The sequence below is a fragment of the Glycine max genome, chromosome 19, assembly GCF_000004515.6.
Source record: "Glycine max cultivar Williams 82 chromosome 19, Glycine_max_v4.0, whole genome shotgun sequence".
Classification (NCBI taxonomy): Eukaryota; Viridiplantae; Streptophyta; class Magnoliopsida; order Fabales; family Fabaceae; genus Glycine; species Glycine max.
The window spans coordinates 6,130,103-6,145,092 of record NC_038255.2 but is presented as its reverse complement, the minus strand read 5'-3'; the positions used below and the strand labels follow the sequence as shown (position 1 = coordinate 6,145,092).

At 32.6% G+C, this 14,990-nt stretch overlaps 1 protein-coding gene across 3 annotated transcripts; it reads left to right on the top strand.

Annotated features, from left to right (window-relative positions):
* Positions 1 to 251: 251 nt before the first annotated feature.
* Positions 252 to 11,852, top strand: LOC100813971 (cell division cycle protein 27 homolog B). Of its 3 annotated transcripts, none has more exons than XM_006603894.4 (16): positions 255 to 458; positions 1,776 to 1,848; positions 2,041 to 2,150; positions 2,403 to 2,449; positions 3,169 to 3,266; positions 3,719 to 4,023; positions 4,714 to 4,869; positions 5,500 to 5,710; positions 6,234 to 6,382; positions 6,536 to 6,601; positions 9,499 to 9,618; positions 10,036 to 10,112; positions 10,482 to 10,601; positions 10,678 to 10,897; positions 11,017 to 11,298; positions 11,502 to 11,852. In XM_006603894.4, exons 1-16 carry the CDS (start codon positions 354 to 356, stop codon positions 11,556 to 11,558), a joined length of 2,196 nt encoding a protein of 731 aa, XP_006603957.1. In that variant the 5' UTR covers positions 255 to 353; the 3' UTR covers positions 11,559 to 11,852. The 3 variants fall into 3 exon arrangements, with proteins under 3 accessions (XP_006603958.1, XP_006603957.1, XP_003554969.1); XM_003554921.5 differs by having other exon boundaries at positions 256 to 458; positions 6,156 to 6,382; XM_006603895.4 differs by lacking the exon at positions 11,502 to 11,852 and having other exon boundaries at positions 252 to 458; positions 6,156 to 6,382; positions 10,985 to 11,127.
* The last annotated feature ends 3,138 nt before the right edge of the window (positions 11,853 to 14,990 follow it).

Sequence of the window (14,990 nt, the reverse complement as noted above, 5' to 3'; positions counted from 1 at the left end):
AAGACCCATAAGCATACAATAATCTTCATGGGGAGATTTGCAACTCGAAATAATAATTTATCCTCTCAATAATCTATAATGATATTCTCGACCACATCAATAAACAGCTCAACCATTAACATAGATTATTATTTGTAATATCAGAAAATTATTTAAAAACCAAAAAAAATAGTTTAGGGATAAAAATTCAAAACCTTCATAATTTTGTGGACTAAAAATTTAATTAACAAAAAAAGACTGAATGAAACCAAAAAAACCCCACACTCACTTTCTTGTGTTTCGTTCAGGTCCTGTTTTTATCTGAGAGTGAAAGAAAACAAAAACAAAAATCGAACGTTACGAGCGAGAGAGCCATGGAAGCAATACTCGTAGATTGCGTTCAAAAGAGTCTTCGCCATTTCATGCACTCCAACGCCATCTTCATCTCGCAGCGACTCTGTGCTCAGTTTCCCTCCGAGGTGTTTTTTTTTTTTATTATTTCTTCTTCTCTCTTTTTCAACACTCACATTGAAAATTGAAAATTGATTTTTTTTTAATATCTGTTTGGTTCCTCAGAAATTCGTGCAAACCTATCCGGCGAAGAAAATTAGTTACTTAAACCTACGAGCTAGAGGAATTTAAATTGTTTTTCCTTTTTATTTTTTTAATTTACGTTTCTCGGCGCGCTCTTTCGCTGTATTACCTTTGTGATCGATGGCTTCTGGTTAGGTTATCGGTAGCTGTTTGATTCGATTACTCTGTTGAAGTTTCTCGATGGAGTGTTTTTTGCTTTGAGAGATTTGGAATTCCGTTTTGTTTTCGTGTTGCGTTAATTGTGTGAGTGAGTGAATTGAGGTTTGGAGTTTCCTTGCGTGTGTTTGCTAGCTTTCTTTTGTTTTGAAGTGATAAACTGTGGATGGTGATTTTTCCAGCTTCCAAAATTTGAGTTTGTTTGTGCCGTAACAGTGAAAGTTATAAAGTTTGGTATGAACTCAAGAGTCCAGTGAGCTCTATCATATGTGACTTGGTGTGACCTAGGTTGGTGATGCCTATTTAATGAGTGTGTCCTTCGTCAACTGTTCCCGCCATTTTTGGGAGTGGTGCCGATTTTGCCTTTGCTAGTTTCGCAGGAAGGTTTTAGAGGCCGCTATACTGGCCACCAAGGCCTGGGGCACACAATTCTTCGTGGGCTTCTAGCATCTTTGCAGAAGGGTTTTGTAGACCGTAAACATCATGTTGGTTTTGCTAGTTTAGATCAGTCATGGGTGGGACATCGACCGTTGACCGATAGATCTCAGTCAGACGATTCACAACTCCTCAATTGCCAAGTCTGAGTAGGCAATTATTCAGTCAGAAGGTTCAACTTTCAATGGTTGCTCTTGTTGTTCAAGACATAACGCAACCTGACATTAATTATATTCATTTACGACAAATGTGAATCATGCAGATCTGTTAGAGAGAAAATGTCCATATTTAAGCTTCACTACTGTGATATGTTTTATTATTAACTTTTTATTTATTATTGTTATACATTTTTGTGTTATCTTTCTGACTTAATATGTACAATGTATCCTCCTTATTTATTGTTCTTGTACCTAAGATACATGTGTTTTGAATGTGTCTATGATACTTGTATTGGAATGTGCCTAATCAACAATTTTCTACCCTTAACACTATTTATTCATGAAATTGGTTTGCACCCTGTATTTGGCTATTTTTAAGTCAATGTCACTTGCTAAAGGACATCTTTTATACTTTCTTAGTCAGTGGTTGATAATAATGTTTGTTTTATACAGACAAATTTGCAATTGTTAGCTGGCTGTTATTTGCAGAGCAATCAAGCTTATTGTGCATACCATATCTTAAAGGGTATTTTTTTACCTTATTTAGTTATGTCGTATTTTTTTTTTTGAACATCGCACTTCCTTTTCTACCTCTTTAATTAGCTTTTAATAGAATGCTTTATTTCCTTTGGTTGCTATTATTTTGTAGCAGTGCCTCCTCTTATTATATCGCTTGACAGTTGACTCTCTCATTATTTTTTTGCTTTATTGCTTGAAGGAGCCCAAACGGCTCAATCTCGGTACTTGTTTGCGTTATCATGCTTTCATATGGATCTTCTTAGTGAAGCTGAAGATGCATTATGTCATGCCGATGAGCCCGGTGCAGAGGTATAAAACACAGTTTAGTATGTATTTTAGAGTAATGATTATATAGGTGTCCATATTTTATTTCCCAAACAATTTTAAATTTGTTATCATTCTTATTCTGCTTTATTTCTAGTCTAGTTTGCTATTATTGGTTCACTTATCGCATAAGTTCTGACATCCCCTCTGTTTCAAGCTGTTTTTATTATAGTTTGTTGGTGCATTTTTTGGAAGAAGATGAATGATTTTGTTAATTTTATTTTCCTTACTATGTAGGTTCCAAATGGTGCAACTGGTCATTATCTATTAGGGCTCATTTACAGGTAGTTGAACTGTCTTCTCATCAATGACCTTGCAATTTTTTTTTTTGAAAGGACATACATGCAAATATTTAACAATGACCGACACCAAATTAGTTTGCCTCTTCTCACTTCTTAGTGGAATGTACAAGAGGCTAAGAATTATAGTTATATGACCTTCCCTAGAACATATTTATTAATATAAGTGGTACCAACTTTACACATGCTATAGCAGTTCAGAGCAGCCATGAACCACTACAAAGTTTGAATAGTGGTGTATTTTCAAATAGTGACCATAGTGGCTGCAGTCACGACCAAAATAGTGGTCATTGCAATACTATAGTGACACTATAATGGGGTTTTTTTGGAAACCCCCATTTTTTGCCCTACTAAACAGCATCAATTTTTTTGGGGGGGTGCTAGGGGAAATGTTGAAATTTCCGTCCCCCTTTTTAGAATTTAAAGAATCCCTAATTGGCTGTATTTTCCCATGCATCCATCTTTGAACCCTCATCCTTCTCTGTTTTTTGTCTATGCAACACCCTCCCTAATTGTTGAGTGTTACACATTTTAAGTAGACAATAAGGTGTGATTTCAACCCTTGAATTTTATAACCAGCTCTATACAAACTATTTTTGCTAAGCAACCTAAACTTTAAAACTTTAACCTCTAATTAGTTTGTGCTATTTTCTTATCTATATTCATCCTTCTATATTCCCTTTAATAATTTTCTGCCTTTTCAGATGCACTGACAGAAGGAAAAATGCCATACAACATTTCAAGCAGGCACTCTCAATGGATCCTCTAATGTGGGCTGCATATGAGGAATTGTGTATATTAGGTAATATGAGATGATTTCACTTAATTCCAAATGTACACCGAACATACATGATTAAGTAACTGGCAAAACCTAGTAGTTTAAATGGCTGGTTGCTAAAAACTAAGCAAACATTTTAAACTGTATGGTATGGTAATGGTGCACTTATTGTTATAACATGATGTTTTGGTAACAGAGCATCGAACATAGTTTATTGTGGTTTGCACACATGATAGATGAAAAAACATAACAGTAATGAGCATTAGAAAATACATTTGTTTTTCTTACTTAAGTGCTTATGGCTGTACCTAATACTGAATCTGTCATCTGACTCAATAGAAAGCATATGTTTACCCGGAAACCAATGCAAAATTAGATTTTGAAATGACTGTTTCATTTTTCTAATGTAAATCTATATATTATTTTCTTATGCTCATTCATCAATGTTATCATTACACTGTTTTTTAAATATCTAGGTGCTGCTGAAGAAGCAACTGTAGTTTTTGGTGAAGCAGCAGCTTTTTGCATACAAAAGCAATACCTCAATTGTTCAACCTCTCCAAACTCACATATGTCATCTGAACATACTAATGAAGTTGCTGCAAGACCTTGTATGTCTGAAGAAGCGAGTCCAAGGCAACTCAAACAAATGCAAGGTCTCAAGGATACTGCTGTATATCATCATGGAGCATCTATTTTAGGAGGAGCTGCTGGTCAACCTATTAATAGTGGTTCATCTAACATGTCATTTTATAACACCCCTTCTCCAATGGTTGCACAGGTGACTGTAGTTTTATATTGTGTATGCCTATTAATGTTTATTAAAATTTTGTGGAAAGCTACACTATTTATCCAAATATAGTTTCCACAATTTTCAATTCAACCAGCAGGATATATATATATATGTGTGTGTGTGTGTGTGTGTGTGTGTGGACATAACTGAACCCTAAAAGGTAGCTCATAGAGTGAGGATTAACCCCCACTTATATACTTTATCTTGGCACTATCTCTAGCTGATGTAAGACTTGAGTTTTTCCCAAAATATCCCCTCACACTCACACCCTAACTCAACCCTAAAAGCTATTTTGTTTATGCTTAATGGTGTGTTTGGTAGAGAGGAAAGAAAGCATATTGGAGAGAAATTTTGTACTTTTTTTGTGGGACCCACACCTTTTACATTCTACTTTAATTAAAAAATTTCTCTTCTATTTCCATCCTCTAAACCAAACACACCCTAATTCAACCCTAAAAGCTATCTCATCGGGTGAGGGTTGCCCCCAACTTATATGCTTTATCTTGGTCCTATCTCTAGCCGATGTGGGACTTGGTTTTTTTTCTCCAACAATAATATATATAGCCATCCCATTTTTCCTTAAATGATAAATTGATAATGCAGGTTCCTTGGTCAATTACATGAGTTTGATGTCCATTTTCCTTTTTCAAATGAATGACATGTTTTCTCATTTTGAAGTTGTCAAGTGTTGCTCCACCCCCATTGTGTAGGAACGTGCTGCCAAATGACCAAAATCTTACTACACTTGGTGCTGACAGTTCCCCTAAGTCAACAGTAAACTCTCCTATTCAAGCCCCTCGAAGAAAGTTTGTGGGTGAGGGAAAGTTACGAAAGGTTGGTTCTGTCGATCAACCTCTATTTGTGTCAATAAATAAACATGTTAACTTTCTGGGATTTTCTCTGTATATGGAGATTGATTGATTTGAGTGAATCATGGCAGTGTTGGATATATTTTCTTCTTTTGGCAGTAGTGATATTGATTAATACAGATTGCTAACATCAAAACTGCCAATCTTCAATCAAGCATTAAGCTGTGTGAGCCTTTCGTTATGGGAATGGCACGTCAATTATGTTTACATCTAATTATGATGTTATGGGTATCTAAGTTTACCTTTTTAATTCATGTTAACCAATTACCATTGATTCTCGCTTATATGGTTGCAATATTGTTACTCAATTTTCTGCATACCCTTGGCATCTCAGCTTAGCTATAGTTTATTTTGCATTCTGTTCTTTGGGGGTTTTTGCTTAGTGCTATACATCGTAAGATGAACAGTTGAATATATTTTGCATATTATGACATGTGAATTAGTTGACCATTTATTCTGTTGAGTAACTTTTGTTTTTGAGGAGTGTTTTGCATAATTGTAATAATATATACTCTGGGCTGAGTGCTTGACTTTTCCGGATTATAAAACACATCGTTTTACCATTCATTTGTTCCCTAAATATATATTGTTACAGATTTCAGGTAGATTATTTTCTGATTCTGGTCCTCGACGTACATCACGACTCTCTAGTGACTCAAGTGTAAACACAAATGCTAATTCAACTGTTGTATCTGGAAATGGAACTAATAACTCTTACAAGGGAGGTTCAAAGCTAAACCATATGGCATTTCGTACCATGGCAATTCGGAAAGGGCAGTCATGGGCCAATGAAAACATTGATGAAGGTGATGAATGTTTATATATCTCACTACTTTATTGTATAACTTCATTCTTTTATATGGAAGTGTTTCCCTTCGCAAATAGTTTTATTGCAATGTTAGTTCAGTCATTCACTTGTACAAGTTGCATTCCCCCAGCTCATGATATTGGATTTCTTGTCAATTTTCTTCTATGCTATATCCTTTCTAAAGATATCAAAAGGAAAATTCATATCATAGATGGTCTGGCTAGCTCCTTTAATGTCTGCTTATTTAAATTGGTGAGCCAGATTGAAATATTAATCCATTGCTAGGTGTCAACATAATATGCTGAACTATATTAACCTAGAGGTTTGCATATCAGTTGATGATTATGGTTAATTCATTTTTTTTCTTAAGGTGGTTATTGCCTAAAAGTTTCCTTCACTCCTAGTTTCAAATACTTAATGATTTTTCATTTCTTTAATTTTAGGGATTCGTAATGATGTTCCGGATGATTCTTCTTTAAATAGTACATCTATAAATTCTTGTTCATCTCCTGTCATTGAAGCCAAATCTTATGAGCAAGAAGCAGCAACTTTTCAAATTGGTGGGCAAGTTACAAGTGGTTTTAAGGTCATCACTGGCGCTTCAGAAATATTAACCCTTCTAAGAGTTCTTGGTGAAGGCTATAGACTTTCCTGCTTATATAGGTGCCAGGTATTAATTAATTTTTTTTTCTGGGGAAAATCCTGATAATATTTATATTTTTAATGTATTGTAATTAGGGATTTGAAATTGGAAAAATAAAATGAGATAAATACCTTGTCCCCAGTTGCATATGTTTCCTAATATCTGTTTATGGTAGAGCAGGATGCACTAGATACCTATCTGAAACTTCCACAGAAGCATTACAACACTGGCTGGGTTCTTTCTCAGGTAACTTTGGTAGTTTGGCATGCTTTCTCTGGTCTTTCATTGGGATTCTTCATACATATATTTTGATATAGAGATATACTGCATTCATGCTCATGAATCATGATTTTTAATTCCAATATTTTGTTATGTGCACATAGAAATTTTGTTTTTTGTTGTACTTAATTTTTTCCCACTTCGTTTGAGGGATATCTAGTTTGCCCCTTAGTTACACTTCCCCACTTTCCTCACTAATAAAAATAGTATTTTTCTGTATATGAAGTCTTGTTGTTTGAGGTTCTAAACTCAAATCATAATTAATCTCACTGTCTTGTATCCACTTTATAACTAATAACTAATGAGTTAATAACCAATCTTTTACATTTGTGACTTAATCCAATGAATATAAGATGTAAAGAAAATCACAACTTTTTCAACTTTTGACGAGATTATAAATACAGAAATAAAAACAAAGAACGAAAGAAACTGTTAAATTAAATTTCAGAGCCTAAATTAAATCTCAGCAGTCAGCACAAATGTATATTTTGCTTGTGCCTTGCTCAGGCTTCAAGCCTGGAAGACTCTTGTGTGGGGGTTCTGTAAATATATAAATTGTTACTAGGCTTCCTCCACCTGATAGACAATAGGTAATCTTTTTGGACAGTTGCTCTTTGATTATAAGTCAGTTGGTGGGAGAGAACAAGGAGATATGAAACTATGACCTATGAAGCAAACATAACAATTTGCTGTAGTTTATATATGCCAGGCACATGTCTGACTTGGACACATGTGTCCAATTATTTTTTTTGGAGGGGCTTACAAAATAGCATGTATTGGCGCATATGATAAGTATGAAGATATTATAAATCCTGGAGCCTATATATATATATATATATAACAAAGTTTGTATCATTTTCCTTGAATTTTCAATTTTGTTTATGTTAAGTACCAACAAACTATCTTAACTGCTTCCTACTGTCACACCACATATTAAAACTCACCATTAAACATAACTGTCCAATTAATACAAACATAACTGCCTTACCTTGTGTTTGGATCAAGAATTTCAAAATTTCAAGGAATTTGAAATGCCTAGAATTTGAATTGCTTTGATTTTAATTTCCTTCATTTTTCAAATGCTTTGTTTGGATAATTCAATTCAAATTTCTTCTATTTTAAATTCTTTGTTTGGATAGGGCAATTCAATTTCCTCCATATGCAAAATTTCAATTTTATATTTTAAATAGATGAAATTTTAATATTAAACTTTATAGAAAATAAACACAATCTAATTTTAAAATATTAATTAAAAAATATTTTTAATTTTTAATAATTTATAAATATAAAATATTGATAATTTTAACTAGGGTTGTTTTGCCTGACCACAACCAGTGATGTTTTTAAACCGACATCAACCAAGGCTATTTTTCAATCGACATCAAATAGGATTTTTTTGTCAACGTATACCGGGAATATTTGTTAGCTGACGTTAGCCGGGGCTATTTTTTTGCCAACGTTGGTTGATTCTATTTTTCAGCCGATGTTGGCTAGATTTTTTTACCAACGTCGGCTAGGGTTTGTTTGGCCGACACCGGCTAGGGTCTTTTTGAACGACATTGACCAAGGCTATTTTTAGCTAACGTCGGCCTAAAAAATCCTAGCAGACCTTGACAAAAAAATCTACCCAATATCGGCTAAAAAATAGGTTGGTTGATGTTGACCAATAGAACCTACCCGATGTTGGCCGAAAAATATCATTAGTCAACGTTGGCCGAAAAATTCCTAGTCGAAGTTGTCTAAAAAAATAGTCCTGATCAATGTTGGACAAAAAATCTTACCCAACATCGGCTAAAAAATAGCCGTGGCTGATGTTGGCTAAAAAATAGCTCTGACTGATGTCGACGGAAAAAACTCTAATGGATGTCGACTGTAAGAACCTAGTCGATGTCGACTAAAAATAATCATGTCCGATGTCGGTTAAAAATACTTAGCTGGTGTTAGCAGAAAAAACCCTAGACAACATCAATCAAAAAACCTAGCTAATATGGTTAAGAAATAGCTTTGGCTGATTTCAACCAGAAAACCCTAGTCAATGTCAGCAAAAAAATCCTAACCATCGTTGGCTAAGAAAATCTAGTTGGCATCAGCCAAAACACCCTAGCTAACATCGGCTAAAAAATAACCTTAACCGATATTGACTAAAAAATAGCTTTGGCTGATGTTGGCTGGAAAAACCTAGTTGACGTCGGTTGAAAAACCCTAACAGGTGTTTGCTCAAAAGTTAGTCATGACCGATGTCAATAGAAAAAATCTAACCAACGTTGGCCAAAAAAATCATTGGTCAACATCAACTAAAAAAACCTGGATGACAACGGCCAAAAAAATCCTTAGCCGAAATTAGCAAAAATTTCTCATGATTGACGTCAGTGAGAAAATAACCATAACCAACATCATCTAAAAAAAATCTTAGCCGATATCGACAAAAAATAGCTTTGGTTGACATCATACAAAAAAATTCTGACCGAAAAAACCTCGGCCAACGTCAGTGAAAAACAACTTATGTCGATATCGTCCGTAAAAATTTTGGTCACCCGTAGTCGTGAGTGTTGAGCGAAAAAAGAATTTCAAATTCTCTATTTTTTGAGAGAATTTGAAATCTCACTGTATTAGTCAATTAAAATGATTCATAAAATACCAAAAATTAAATCTCCTTTTAAATACTCTATCCAAACAAGTTATTTTATCACTTCCTTGAAAAAATGAATTCCCCTATTAAATTGTTCCATCTAAAAAAACTATAATAGAATTTGGCCAATCAATGCCTCCTTGTACAGAAACTACTCCTTGTACATACTGTTTGGATTTGGTTTCATCAATTCAACTCCTTTGAAATCTCCTTACTTGAACATGTTTTAATGAAGGTTGGGAAAGCATACTTTGAGCTAGTTGATTATTTAGAAGCTGATCGTGCCTTTAGTCATGCTCGTCAGATTACACCTTATAGTTTGGAAGGAATGGATATACACTCAACAGTCCTTTATGTAAGTTGACATATTTTCTTTGTTTAAAGCAAATCATTTATATTTCTTTTTTTGTTGCACTTCAGACTTGCACATTTTGTCTATCCGACTATTAAAATCTCTTGATAAAAGATATTGCCTTAATCAACATGTTTTGAATTTTGATGCTCTTGCTTTGGGCTTCTAGGCTAATGTTACACCTAGAATATGTTTGAGGCCATGATTTCTATGATGCTACATAGCTACATTGTATTTATGTAAAATGATTCCTTTGTTGATGGTTGTTGTCTACAAATTTACGAAGGAATCCTGGGTTTGATATGTGGCACCTAGAATATCTTTGTATTTCTTTAGCTTCTTCCCTCCACTTAAAGTTTAAAATTTTAAATGATTACTTGGATGTTTACTACATGACGAACTGACTTATAACTGGTGCAGCATTTAAAGGAAGATATGAAGCTAAGTTACCTGGCACAGGAATTGATTTCAACTGATCGCTTAGCTCCTCAATCTTGGTAGTGTTACATTGAACTTTATTGTAATTCTTTGTGTAACAATTTTCAATTTTTTGGACTGAAATTTCTTTAGAAGTCATTTTTTGCATACTACTGTCTTTCCAAATGGGTTAAAACTGCATCATTTCCTGTGTACGTGTGCACCCTCACTGAGCCAAACTGAATGTTTTGTGTATATTATGGTTTACTAGATTTGGTTGTGAGGCTGATGATTATATTATCTTGCTGTTCAATCACCAAGGAATGTTACTTTGGAAAGTTGAAAGCTTGAGAGTTGAACCCCCCCCACCCCCCACTTGTATTTTGCTGTTCTATTTTAATTATTGTCACTTATCCTGGTTTTATCTTTTCTGTTGAATACTGTGGCAGGTGTGCCATGGGTAATTGCTACAGTCTACAGAAAGATCATGAAACGGCACTGAAGAATTTTCAACGGGCTGTTCAACTGAATCCCAGATTTGCATATGCACACACCCTATGCGGACATGAGTATGAACATTACTCTTTCGTTTGTGATACACATGTGTCCACGCATGTTTTCAGCAACTCACACTGTTCTTTGCAGGTATGTTGCACTAGAAGATTTTGAAAATGGGATTAAGTGCTACCATAGTGCACTCAGGGTTGATTCAAGGCACTATAATGCATGGTATGGACTTGGAATGCTATATCTTCGCCAAGAGAAGTATGAGTTCTCTGAACATCATTTCCATATGGCCTACCAAATCAACCCACGATCTTCTGTCATATTGTCATACCTTGGAACTGCTTTGCATGCTTTAAAGGTTAATAATCTCTTGCCTCACTGGTTGTACTGGTACAATGTACAAACTACAATTGCATTTGTCTTTAGCTCGTGTTTCTTTATCCAGGATTCTGAAATTATGCTTCTGTGATTTGTCAGAGAAGCGGGGAAGCATTGGCCATAATGGAGAAGGCTATTTTGGAAGATAAGAAAAATCCACTTCCCATGTATCAAAAAGCCAGCATACTCGTAAGCTTAGAAAGATTTGACGAGGCTTTGGATGTCCTAGAGGAGCTGAAAGAGGCACAACCTCGTGAAAGTAGTGTCTATGCTTTGATGGGCAATATCTATAGAAGGCGTCACATGCATGAGAGAGCAATGTTTCATTATGGTGTTGCTTTGGATTTGAAACCATCTGTAACAGATGCTGCTACCATTAAGGTGATTGGTTTATAACAGCATTACAACAATCCTTTGGCTCTAAACTCGATAACAATATTTACAAATAACTGATCTTTCCACTCTCTTATTGGTTTGGTGAATGCTTAGTTAATTTGTATGATCACTACAGTACACAACATATTGTTGTTGCCATTATTTATTCTTCCTATGTGATTTGAAGCTTCTTTTTCTTTTTAAAACAGGCTGCCGTTGAGAAATTGATTATACCTGATGAGTTCCAAGACGAAGACGACTCGTAGCTCTATACCTTTTAAGTGCAAGCTTTGAATTACAAGGATTTACTTTCGGCTAGTTGTGTATAGAAGCAGCACAAATGCTCGAGCATTCATTCAAACAAATCATCAATCAGTCCATCTAATTTTCGGAACTTTAAAACTGCATACAGTTTTGTAGGAAAGTTGATTAGGATTAGAGATATGATGTAATAGAGGTACCGAGAAGCTCCTATACTTGTACAAATAGTTGCATTAGGGATAAATAGGTGTACCATTAGTTTATCTATTCATTTGCCTATAAATCAATGCTTTAGTCTATCAGCTCTGGTTTAAATCATTGGAAGCGTCAAATTTTCATTTCAAATTCATTTTATAACGAGGAGTTTTAGCAACACTCTCTTAGTTATTGAAAACTGTATAATCGTTAGAAGGTTTTTTAAATAAGGAGGATAACCTACACAATTTTTTTATATTCAATCAATTTTAACCAATAATGAAGTGTTAAAAAATGTGCTACTAACATTTTTCAACTTCGATCCTTCCAAATGATGCTGAATGTCATTTTGCAAATTCATTTTTTTATTTCTCCCTTCGAAAACCACAAGAATGGAGCTTAAACTTTTTTGTGCAATTAAATGAAACCCTCTTTCTTTTGTTGGGTTACATTTTAGTTTCATAATATGAAGTGTAAGGATGTTTTTTTTAAAAAAAAAAAATGCTGAGTAAGGCAGTATTGAATTAGTTAAGTTTGGGGTTCAACTATATTTTTCTGGGTAAACTTCAGAAATTGTTTGAAAAAAATAGTTTTCCAAAAAGTTAGGTTGAAACAACCATGAGGAGATGCTAAAAGTAGATGTCATTGCTTTTAAATTAAACAGCAAAATGGGGATTAAACTGTTCTGCGCAACTAAATGTGAACTCTATTTTTCTTTTGTTTGGTCTCATTTAGCTTCATAATATGAAGTGTAAAGTTGTGTTGGATTAGTTCAGTTTGAGGTTCAAATATTTTTTTTCTGGGAGAACTTCAGAAAATGCTTTAAAAAAATTGTTTTCCAGAGAGTTAGGTAGAAACAGTCATTACAATCATGGCAAAGAAACTTGAGCCAACTGGTATATACTTGAACTTGTTTCGACTTTGACGATAAATACTTACTTTGACCGGATACAAATATGGGTATTAGTCAAAAAAACTTAAATAAAGATAGAGATGGGAATGGATATCTAACCATCCATTACTCATGCATGCCCCTGTGACATCTTTATATAATTTTTTGTTACAACATATACATACATTTATAATATATTAGATTTTGTTGTTATAATTTTTTATATTTTTTAAATATAAATTAATTATTTTGATAGTTAAATAATTTAAATTATAATAATAATTAAATAACAAACTTAAAATTATACATTTAACTAAAATATAATTTAATTTTAAATTATTTGTCTTTAATATCTTTGTTATTTATTATTTTTATATATTTTTTAATTAAAATATAATTAATAACTTAATATATAATTTATTTCAAAATATACCAATAAATTAAAACTTAAAGTATAAAAAAAGGGTGTGATGGGTTATTTGTGGTATACCCGAACCAGATAAAATCATACATGAATGAAAATGAGTATTCAAATTTTAAACCATCACTTTTATTCTCGTCTTCAACTCGTCCCGTTGTCATGCTTAAAAGGTAGATTTCCTTACTTTTAATTTGTTAATCATATGGATAGAATTATAGTAAGATGAGTATGGGTGAGCAAGGGAGAGGTTGGGATAGGTGCATTGTTGTTTCTACTTGAAATTTAGATATGGTCATTTAGTTAAAGTTGAATATGATCCAATTAAAACTTGAGACAAGATCAGGTCAACCTGACTTCTTAATGTGATATATCAATCTTAATATTATGTATAGTTAAATTGTAGAATAAAAGAAACATAAAACTTAAATTAAAATAATTTTATAAATAATATTTTAAAATAAGTAATATTGTAATAAATACAATATTATGTTATACAAAATATTATCTATTCAATAAGAAAATTATCACTAATTGCTTGAATAACTTTATACTTTGTAAGAGAATATTAAATATTGATTCAGACTGGGATGACTTGAAAGATAACTTAAACTCGTTTACCTTTAAAAAAAAAACATAAACTCATCCCAAAGATACATAGAATCTATTTTCAAATTTCAAATCCGTCAAAATCAACCTTGGATTACTTTTTAAGTTAGTGTCTTCACATGATTGTTTCAACCTAACCTTTTGGAAATGTTTGAAAATTAGATTTATGAAAAGATATTAAAATATATGTGTCCTTGTTTTTGGTTCATTAAATAATATCGCTTTCACTTTTTATCTAATAGGTTTTTTTAAAGTAGGTCTGGTTTCAATTTTACTTAATAATAATAAGGTATGTTGTTAGGAAGTGTGTTTAGCATTTCTTCTAATAGAAATTTAAATGGAAAACTTAGGTGTAGGGTTTATGGTATTTTGCTTTGTTTATTTATTTTAATTGAAATCGAATTTTTATTTGGATATCCAACACTGACATTGATTGTCACAAAAAGCATGACACAATCTAAAGTGATAATTGTAGAAAGAAAAAAAATATTTTAAAAGAAAGAAAGATTATCGTGGTTATAAGATTGAATTGGTTGTGAAGAAGAAAAAAAAATCATGAATTTAAATATTTTTATTAATAAAAACTAACAATTAATGTTGATCAATAAAAAAATATTATTTATTTCAATATAACAATATCACAACCATAGTTATTAGTTGACTAATATTTGGTATGATTTTTGTGGGCTTCTTTTCTCATTAATGAAAAAAGTGAAGTAAAACAAAATAAACAAATGGGATGAATTTGTTTGAAACTTACTAGTAATGAAACATTTAAAATTGCCCCACTTAAAATTAACACACAAAAAATATATTAAAAAATGTAGGAAAAATCATTTAGATTAATAAGAGAGAAAATAGTTCTTAAACACATCTTATTTAAAAATTCTGTAAATACTTTCTTGAAAATGAGAGTATAGATGAAAAAATAGTCAAACTAATTGAATTGGCTTAAACCCATCTAATTAAAATATAGAACTTGAATTTCTTAATTTTAAACCTGAATTAAACTCCAGCTTTTTTTAGTCAAAATTAACCATCACACTATACACGCTTGGTCGTCCATAAAAGTATGAAAAAATATATGCTTTCACAGAGCTTCAGTTTCATTTTTTAGGCTCTTTTTTGTTTTCAATCTGCTATAGTATGTCACAATAAGAATATGAGATTCATATATTTACTAAAACATTTTAAGAAATATCCTAGAACTTTGTGGGTTCCTAGAAAAGTATTGCAAAGTTATTTTTCTTATTTTTTTTATTCTTATGATAAACTAGTAGAAAAAGAGGTATCTTTTAAAAAATAAAAAAGAAAAGGCAGTTA

Excerpts from the sequence above, each read along its gene's own strand:
- LOC100813971 (XM_003554921.5), top strand. The coding sequence starts at position 354 with ATGGAAGCAATACTCGTAGATTGCGTTCAAAAGAGTCTTCGCCATTTC. Across the intron at positions 1,849-2,040 it reads TGCATACCATATCTTAAAGG|GAGCCCAAACGGCTCAATCT; the intron begins GTATTTTTTTAC and ends TATTGCTTGAAG. Across the intron at positions 6,602-9,498 it reads CTGGCTGGGTTCTTTCTCAG|GTTGGGAAAGCATACTTTGA; the intron begins GTAACTTTGGTA and ends GTTTTAATGAAG.